The sequence below is a fragment of the Aplysia californica genome, unplaced genomic scaffold, assembly GCF_000002075.1.
Source record: "Aplysia californica isolate F4 #8 unplaced genomic scaffold, AplCal3.0 scaffold00016, whole genome shotgun sequence".
In the NCBI taxonomy this organism is placed as follows: Eukaryota; Metazoa; Mollusca; class Gastropoda; order Aplysiida; family Aplysiidae; genus Aplysia; species Aplysia californica.
The window spans coordinates 652,549-662,810 of NW_004797286.1; the positions used below are offsets into that span (position 1 = coordinate 652,549).

A 10,262-nucleotide genomic window follows, 5' to 3' on the forward strand; every position below is an offset into this window, starting at 1 on the left:
ATTTTACATTGCACTGACACCTATACGAATCAAATGCACAAGCCAACCCATTCATGGATCTTAGGGAGGAGCAACTATGGCTGTGAACTGCCCACAATGGTACTTATTCTCCAACCAAGTAACCAAGTGAGTTAAACGTGTGTAAACAAAACGCATAAACCTCAAATATAGAACTGGACAGCCTTGCGTGTATTCCCTTTTAAAAACTTAAAACTTAAACCCGCAGAATCCACTCCGAAAAAAAAAAAAAACCCTCGTAAAGGAGGGGGCAAGATGTAGATGGTATGGGGGTGGGGGTTCTGTTTACGTCCCTGCTGGCCAGGAATTTGCCCCCCCAGCCAATCAAAATGTCACTGAGCTGAGAATGAACAGGCGGTCTTCCTCCTTCTTGATCCAGCGTAGCAGTTTGTTCACGGCATGGATGGCAATGGTCTTGGTGACTAAGGGGCCGAAAACAGCATACAGCTCAAACCCTTGGGTGACCTGTAATAATAATCATCATCATCATCATCATCATCATAATCATAATCATAATCATAATGATAACAATAATGTTAATACAAATATTAGTAATAATTTATAACAGTTCAGCCATCAATATTAATAATGATGATGATGATGATGATGATGATGATGATGATGATGATGATGATGATGATGATAATGATGATGATGATGATGACAAAAATAACAGAACAACAACAACAACATTAATAACAATAACAGTATTTATGCTGGGCATTTATATTTCCTGAAAGGTGTTCATCATGCCCTGCAAAGCATGAGGGCCATAATGACGAGCCATATTCCTAATATTTCGTATTTGTTGTACTTTCTATGAGATTTGATTTGTTAAACCAGTTGCGGGTTCAATATCAGCTGTACTTTTCACATTCAAAGAAATATTTTGCTTTTAGACATAGTGTGTCATATTTAAAAACCAGACCTAACTATAGGCAATCGACCACTGAATCAAGCGCCACCCTGTTTACCTTGACATCTAAAATTGTGCTTAGTAAAACACAAATCTGTGCTTGTTAACCCTATTCATACGCCCTGGGGTCACTTTGTATCCCCCAGGTTGTATTTTTCACATTTTAGAATACGTCTAGTACAAAGATCTCTTCGAAACTTTCAGTATTTCTCAAAAAATCATTTTGACATACTGCTATGCAAAGCGTACGGATCGGATTAACGAGTAAATTTCCTCTTCGGAAAGCGGAGGGACAGAGTTCCCCACGTCGAACAGATACGATAGTAAAACACGACGTACGGTTAGGGTTAAAGTGCAAATTGAGCTTGCATTACGAATGGGCTAAAAAGACCTTACCCATCCCAAAAGCGTCTCGTATGGGCCGACGTGGAACAAGATTTTGAGCTGTCGGCCCGAGGTGTGTATACGGTCGTGCAGGTAGTGGTAGAGGTCAAAGAGCCGCTGCTGCTCCTCCTTGGTGTGGTAGGGCGCCTCCAGCTCGGGGCTGGTGTACTGCGCGATGCTGCGCGATTTGTACAGGAAGTGGCGCAGGTCGCTGATGCTGCACTGCTGAATGGAGTAGGAGTTGCGGCGGAGAGAGTCGTTGATGGCCTTCAGGGCGTTGTACCGGACCAGCCGCTAAAAAAGAAAAGGTAACATGTGTCACGACACGGTGGAATCAGGCGCTCGTCAATTCTTGGGCATGTGGAGTTCATCATCAACCGGTGCCTTGCAGACTGGCGTGGGCGATCATGGACCTCCACTTCACTCTGTCTTGCGTTCCAGCAATGGTGTCTGTTGTTCTTGCTGCTCCTAGCCATGTTGTCATCTTGTCCAGTATCTTTTCCCTCTGTCTGCCTCCGCCTCTCTTTCCATCAAACCTGCCTGTTGTTACAATATTCTCCAACACTTCTTGTAACAACATGAAGAGTTATTGGTATTTAATCTTAAAGCTGGTTCATTTGTCTATCTTTCGATGAAAAAAAAAATACTCATTTGTCTTGAATAGAAGTCGAGATATTTGTTGAAGGAGGTAGGGGTCACCTGGTTTCAGACATAAAATAAGCAAGAAAGTGGCCCCCAAAATTTGGTAACTTCCACAGCTTGAAAGTCCTTGACAACTGAAAATTTACATTTTTTTAACCTTTAATTAACTTTTTTCAGTAAAATTTATGCACAAATATGTTTTTAAACACACATAAAAGGTGTTGAGCCAAAAAAAAAAACTCCATAAATAAATTGCCAATCACAAGAAGAGGAAAAGAAGTAGTAAAATAAGGAGAACAAGAAAAAGAACAAGAACAAGAAAAAGAACAAGAAGTGAAGAGAATAGAGAGCTGATGTTCCTCACCTCTTTGATCTTGGCTTTGCACTCTGACAGTATGTAGAAGGCTTCGATATCCACAGACAGCAGTAGCAGGCAGGTATGGCATTCTTCATCAAGATAAGACACATGGGCTTGAAGGAAACCGCTGAGGAAATATTACCAATATAGTTTTTATGTTTTAGTAAGAGTTTTTACAGCACTTGGAAGACAACTAAGTCATATAGGTGCCGAAGATTAGAAAAATGGTGAAATGGTATATGTTTAACACCCCAGTCAACACTATTAGGTAACTTAAGATGCAGAACCTCCGAGTTTAACATCCATCTCTGGAGCAAAATGGGAAATTCGTGTAAAGCGCCTTTCCCGAGGACAAAAAGTCGGGCAGAGCTGATGTTCCCAAAGATTGGAGGTGTCACAAAAAAAAGGAGGAGAGATAAGGACGATAGATGTTTGATAGGAAAGAAGGAGCAAATCACACCAGAGCACCCACCAACCAACAGATGAGGAAACACTGATAAATGGTTTGTATTACAATGCATTAACATCTGCTCTTCAAAAATCTCAAACTGAAACTTCCTGCCATTCCTACCTCAGACAATACCCTATACTGCAGAAAAGAACAGTTTTTGAAAACAATCAACCTATTTTTTAACATGGCACTGGGCCGAAGGTAACATGCTCAAAGGCTACTGGATTAATAACAACAACAATTACAATCCATTGAAACCTCAAATAAAAAAAAAGTTGGTATTTCTTTTTCATACAGAAACAATTGGACACGTGACCTGGCTATAATTACTTATTAATTTTAACAAGAGAGAAAAGAGGCCGGACTAACCAAGCATCAAACTTGGGCAGACAGATGGGCGTCCAGGACTCGGCCGCCTTGAAAGACTCTGAGGCGTTGATGAGGTTGATGATGAGGTGCAGGTCCATGGGGTGGATGTAGTACTTCTTCATCCTCACCAGCGTCACCAGCTGGTTCTGAGCAATGATCAGGGCAAACACCAAGTCCTGCCACACAGACACATTGGTCAATAAACTTTGTTTGAATTAAAAGAAGAACATCAACATTTTTTTAGTTTTAGTAAGAGTTTTATGCATGGCACTTTGTTTGAGTTAGAGTTTTTTTTTAAAGTGTATCAACGTTTTTCTTTAAGTTTTAATAAGAGTGCTACGGCACTTTAAGTAAAAAGAAGGATATCAACATTTTTAGTTTTAGTAAATTTAATCAGAGTTTTACAGCGCTTGCAACACAAATAGGTTGTATGTATAAAAGTTAAAGGTTTGAGGTGTTACTATGTTTAGCTTTTTTTTCACCTGTTATCTTTATATGAATCTTCTGGAAAATAAATTCTCTAAGAGGAAATAACAATGTCGTGAACCAGTTTAGCTCTACCAATGAAAAAAATCCACAAAACAAAATATTTGAAATCTCTCGACTCAAGTTGTGAAATGGAAAAAAACGAAAAAAAAAAACCAGCAATGTAAAAAGGATTATAAACAAACACGAAATAAATCTAAAAATAACAATGATGTCTAATATTTTCAGATGTTCTAAAACTTTCTGAACATTGAACACTTTAAAATTTTCGGTGATGCAATTTCAAACAAACAAAAAACAGTTATTAGACTACTAATAAAACTGAAAACAAATGCTGGGAATAATAACCCATTCTCCTAGTGAAAATAACGGTAATAACGAGAGAGAAAAAAAAAAAGACACCGAAAAACGGCAACCCTGTGAACAAAAATAAAGACACCCCTAACAAACAAAACCAGCCACGACCGTTTCAGCTTCCTCACCTTGACCTTTGCATGCTGTACGATGCTGTGCGAGATGTTCTCCCTCACAGAGCTGTCCAGCGGTAGACACCTCACCGAGGAGAGCAGCAGGCCTGGCTCCACGTCCATGAGGTTGAGTAGGTTGTCGAAGAATTTCTCCGCACCACTCAGCGGGCGCCGCAAGTCGTAGTTCCGGTGCTGCTTGAAGATGCGAGTGAGCGTCGAGAGGGTCAGGACACTGATGACCTGAGGAGGAAAGAGGATGCACATCCATGTGAAAACAGTTATATTTTTGCCAGGCTTACTGCGTGACTAATTTTCTCGTAGAAATTTTTAATACATGTACATGACATGTATACATAATATTATGTCTTACTACACACATATCCATGAATTTTTAAAATATGATATAATATATATTTATATATCTTTATGAATGTAATACACATTGAGCATTTTATAGAAAATGGGATTGTGCAGCGTAAATGTTATCTATTAATATTATTATCATTATTATTACTATTTTTATTGCATTTGATTTTAAGTAAAGAGAAAAACATGGACACAACAACCTTCATTTATTGCGCAGAAAAAGGAAGACAGGCAGAAATAACAGAGGGAAAAAAAAGAAGTATGGCCTAACAAATGACAATGGCCACACGGGCGAGGACCTACAGACATAGCTGTCGCTAGATCAATAATAACAACAACATGAGCTTTTATTTTTTTTTAAACTTCATCCAGGCCTCCCTTCTTTTCCCATAAAATTCGCAATACAATAACAAACAACAACATCGGAAGGCTACTTTAACAAGCAGACGAGACAAGACGAAAGAAAAACTTCTCACCTGATTGTACATGTAAGTGAGCTGTAACAACATTTGCTGGGTCGACTCCCGCCCCCTCGTGATCCCGATAAACGTGAGATGGTCTCGGCACATGAAGACAAATTTGTGGTCACCCGCTACGATGGAGCGTAGAGTATCCTTCTGGAAGTCATGGGTGCAGATGACTAAGGCCTGCATCACGCCCATGATTGTCACCAGTTTGTCTTCACTGCCATGTCTGGTGACAGTCGTGGCAGAAAAAGTAAAATTTACTAAAAATGAAGATCACGTCAGAAAGTACAAGACACAAGATCAATTAAATAATCTATCTTTACATTTTGTCAAACCTGCCCTAACGAAAATTATTCCATTTTTACATTTTCACACATAAATGATTTTGACTTCTTAAACCCAGAAAATAACGTACAACACTGAATAAAACTATAACCATACATACATATCTGAGAAGATCAGCGAAGGGCGGGCAATATAAGCAAGGACAGCGCAATAGTGACTTTTACAGATTTTCCTTAAAAACAAAAAAGGCTTCAAAACAGCCAAACTTGAGAGAATATTTTCGTGCTTCTTCAAATTTATTTGTAGGCATCTAACTACAGTTCTTAGATTCTGACCTAAAGGAGATGGCATACACCTGGACAGAGGTGGAGTCTATAGCCCAGGACAAAGCACATGGAGAGCTCTTGTTGGTGGCCTATTGTCCGGTACAGGTTGGGAAAGGATGATGATGATGATGATGTTGATGATGATGATGATAATATTATATTCCTTACCTCCACGCACCTGTTTCCCCCCCCCCCCCCCTTCTCTCTCTCTACCACTTCTGGCCTTAGTGTTCCCCTTTCTCTGACCTTTCTGATTAGTGCTCACCGCTCCTTTTAGCGTTGTGACAAGAATGTACGCACTTTGGTTTTTACAGTTTGTGTAGATTTAGTCATTTATATTGTGAATGTTCCTGATGAAGCCCGTTGAGGGCAAAACGTTGAACCTGTGATTAAAATTTTGGAAATACTACCAGGTCTTAACCGTTATAATATCTGCTTTAAACAATGATGATGATGATGCCCCATTACAGGCATTGGTACATGACATCGTACTCTTCTGTCGTAATACATACCTGCTGTAAACGGGTTTTCCAGATTCACTGATGATGAAGATGTGCCTTCGTTGTTGCTTCCATTCCAGACTATTCACATCCTCAATATCCGAGGAGGTAGGAATGAGCTGCGTCATGGGAATCTCTTCAGGTAGCGATTCCGTCTCATTAAGTGACAGATCTGTAAGGCGTGACTATACAAAAAACAAAAACTTAATATTAATTGTACCAAACTTTTCATACAATTAGAAATATAAAACAAAATAGTTCAAGGGTAAAAGAGAGTAAAAAGTTTGGATAAATAATGATACCACAGAACTGTATACAAATGACCATTAATAGAAAAGAAAAAAAAGATCTAGTTGCAATGAAAGCATTGGAAACCGAGCTGTAGCATCCACATATTTATACTGAAACAAATCAACTCAATTCATTAGAACAATAATCTGAAAAGAAAACAAAACAAATAAAGAGGGGGCTCTTGTGGCCTAGAGCTTAAGGTGTTGGCCTCTCATTCAAAGGTCCCGGGTTCAAATCCCGGTAGTGACTGAAAAAATGTTTTCTCTAATATGGTCTCCTTTCACCTCCTTTCCTGCTCTCTAACAATGTTCTGTCGTCTGCTTTTGTCTCCACTTTCTGCCCCCACACCCTCACCTCCTATGCACCCTCCTCTGGGCTCCTGACTCTTTCTGTAGCCTTTCTACTGCTACTCCTTGGCTCCTTCTTACTGCTGTCTTTCAGTCCCACCCCTGATCTTCAGGTAGGAAAGATCTAGGAAAGGGCCAAAAATCTCGGAGGGCCCGTGTGCAAGTTGCCCACATTAAAGATCCCTTGGTTGTCTAAAATCGATAAGAGCAGGAGTTGGCCGCCACCCAGGCAAAATTCAAAACTTCCCACCAAATGAAAAAGTTTGATGAGTCCTGCGGGCTAATATAACCTTATGCAGTTGCGAGCGCCATAAAACACTTACCAAAAAAAAAATTTTTTTAAATAAAAGGAATTACAAAACTTAACAGAAAGTAACAAGTAAATACAAGTCTGACAGCAAAACAATTATTTAATACAGAATTATTAAATATCAAATAATTATTTCCGAAGCAGTAGAAAGAACCCATTCCTCAAATAAAGATGCTCACCATAATAATAGCTCCTATGACAACTTTTATTTCATGAATACAAAGTGTTACTTGTACAAGTAATCAATTTTGTATTATAGTATTGTGTGGATCAAATGAATTTCATCAGAATTTATGAGTGCACCAAAAACGGAAAGTCAAAAACTTATCATGACAAACTGTTGCAAGTATCAAGTGTCAGTTGAATTAGTGGATCAAATTGATCTCCCTCTACTAATTCATGAACACATCAAAAATGGAAAATCAAAGTTCCCTCTTCTAAATATTGTCAGACAGGAGGAATGAAAAATGACAAGATATACAGACTTTTACTTTAACTCTTGTCCTGCGTCTGTGCTGAGATACGAATCTTATCAGCAACCGATTACGTCGGACGTTCCGGGCAGGCCGCCGGAGTCACTCAGTGTGTACTGTTGGTGTACAGTGCGCGTGCCGGGAAACGAGCGTTTTCGCCATGAATACCGTGGGAGTGTGTTAATCGATGATGAAAATAACGCTCTATCTTTCACAGCTTTCTATTTATAAAGTGTTATAAACAATGAATAACCCCCTCTCTCAAGCTGATAAATCAGACATTACGAGTAGTTACGCCCATTCGAATACCTTTCTAGACGCTCTTGTTGTTATGAATGACCTGGGATTCGAAAGGGGATAATATAGGTCAATTTCCGAATGTTTTGCACTAAAATTGTTCTTTGTACCTGCAACGGTATTCAAAACAAGCTTATATTTTTTATCAGGTAGTATCATTTCATACAAAATCAAGCTCATTTGAAAGATTTTGTATAGAAAAATGGAAGTCTTTATTCCTGACCATCCTTTCAAGCTCCTCACGTCTAAGTGGGTCAATTTATTCTATAATTTCATTGGACACATCTACAGCTACCAACTTGGCGTGTTTTGAATGAAACGTATGCCTTGGTTACGAACCAACGCAGGCTCTTCTAGAAGAAGGCCACAAACGCACACAAACTCAAGCAGACAAACGCACACACACTTGAGCTGCGTGAATGCAGATCCGACGCGGGACCCGAATTAAACTGGAACTGATGCTCGGCGTGCGTGCGCTGAGCCAGGGGCCAGACTGATGCGGGACCAGAACGCAGGCGAGGTGCCGAAATAGGCTTATCGAGCTACAAACCCAGCCCCCGCAGGACGAGGGTTAATAAATTTTAGTTGTGCAGGATCATGAATTTCTCCCAAATTCAAGAGAGCACATCGAGGACAAACAGTAAATTTATCAAAGTTCTCGGCTCAAACTTGTCCCTTCATCCCTGAAGTAATAAGGACTTACATAACGAGCGACCGCCCCAATAAAGACCTACCCCTAATCCTAATAATCCTACCCCTACCCCTACACCTAACCCTATCCCTAGCTTTCTATTCTACTCTGTCTCACAGTGGTCGCTAGTTACGGAAGTCCTCCCCTGAAGTAATTAATCAAAGCAGATTTATAAATGTGTTCCTATATGAACATAAAAAGCGTTGAGCCCAAAAATAAAAAATCAATAAAAATTGTCCATCAAACAAAAAATGGCAGGTTCTTCGATTTCAACAATTTGACAAACGTCTAATTAAATTGAAAGTCGAAGTCCTCTTAGTCTTAAATGAAACAGACCGTAAATGAAAATTGTGAATGGAGGAATTAAAAATGACAGATGACCAGACTGTCACTTCGATCTAGTCTAGATATTTATTATGATTTGTATTATAAGGTGGATGGATTTCCCCTGAATTCATAATAATGACGACATTAAAAACAGCAGAAAATCAAAGTATTCAGCTGAAAAAGTAAGAATGAAAAAGATAGAATAACGGACAGGCATTTGTTCAACATGATTCTTCTAGATGTGCTGATTTACCTCAAGATGATCTTCTTGTGAGTCCTCTCCTGATACTTCTGATGATTCTTGATCAACAGCGTTTGTGGTTTCATCGCTGGAGGCTGTGTTGTCACCTGCAGCTTCATTTTCATCCAGTAATGCGCTGGCTCGTCGGGCCTTCTTTTTAACTAACGAATGTATTGTTCCAGAAGTAGAAACAGTCGGCAATGTGCCATTGGTAAGACCTGCATAGTTTAAATCCTCAAATGAGTCTGTTGCTACTAACAAGGCGTTCTCACTTTTGCCTGGAATTTCATTTGTTTCCAAAAGCTCGGTTTGTACAGAGTCTGAGTCAGATGTGTTGCCGATTTGCTCCGCCTCTCTCACTTCGGCAGCCATCTTGATAACACACAACTCTTTCTAGTTTACAACTAGAGTGGTCTCCCTTACTTCAGAACCGATAGGCCCACAGATGCTTTATAGGTTTTGTAGGCCTGGCCTGGATCAGATAGAATCTAGATCTAGCCTAGTTGGCTGAAGGAGTGCAAAATCATTAGTTTTGTGTCAACATTTTTTTTATCTCGTATTTCATCAAAAGAAGAAAAAAACACAAACAACATCAATAACTGAAGAACGGACAGCGTGTCGTATTATCTTCCACCAATGAGAGTGAAAACGAGATATAACATTTTTTAATTGAAAGTAGGCCTACATAATATTATAGTAGCCTAGATCAACCTCTTTCTTTTGCCGATCCTTCGCTTGTTATGGGCTATGAGATTGGAGTAAACGAAGCATGTCGAGATTATAATGATCATTTAGAGCTGTGAAAGAGCAACAAACCATGATATATTTTTTAAAAAGCTGGCGGGAGAGCAGCCTACAAAGCATTAAACAATGTCATCGATGAATTAGGGAAGTCGACGTATAATGCAATATGTTGAGTAGTCACGCGACACAAAATGACCTAATCATTACTAATACATTATCACAATGTACACGTGAAAGGGGATAAACTCGTAACTCTCATGTATAGACCCGGAAGTACCTGGTGGTAGGCAAAAAGGGCGTAATGTATATATTATGTTAACACGTGCGGTATAATAATATGTAGTTTGTCTTTACATTTCGAAGCATTCTTTCACAGTTAAAATGTGAAAGTACAACAACATTGATGTATATTATGTAGGGCCTACATATTTTCGTTATTTAGAAGTTGATCACTAAAAAGTCGCTCTATAAGCAATGTGAGGAGGTGGGGGGGGGGGGGGGGGGGG

General features: G+C 39.4%; 1 protein-coding gene across 1 annotated transcript; it reads right to left on the reverse strand.

Annotated features, from left to right (window-relative positions):
- Positions 1–6: 6 nt before the first annotated feature.
- LOC101853902 (protein SAND) lies at positions 7–9,564 on the reverse strand. Its single transcript, XM_005090438.3, has 8 exons — positions 9,025–9,564; positions 6,048–6,220; positions 4,934–5,150; positions 4,107–4,331; positions 3,139–3,314; positions 2,325–2,445; positions 1,331–1,612; positions 7–483 (listed from the first exon to the last, which is right to left on the reverse strand). Exons 1-8 carry the CDS (start codon positions 9,382–9,384, stop codon positions 343–345), a joined length of 1,695 nt encoding a protein of 564 aa, XP_005090495.1. The 5' UTR covers positions 9,385–9,564; the 3' UTR covers positions 7–342.
- Between the last annotated feature and the right edge of the window lie 698 nt (positions 9,565–10,262).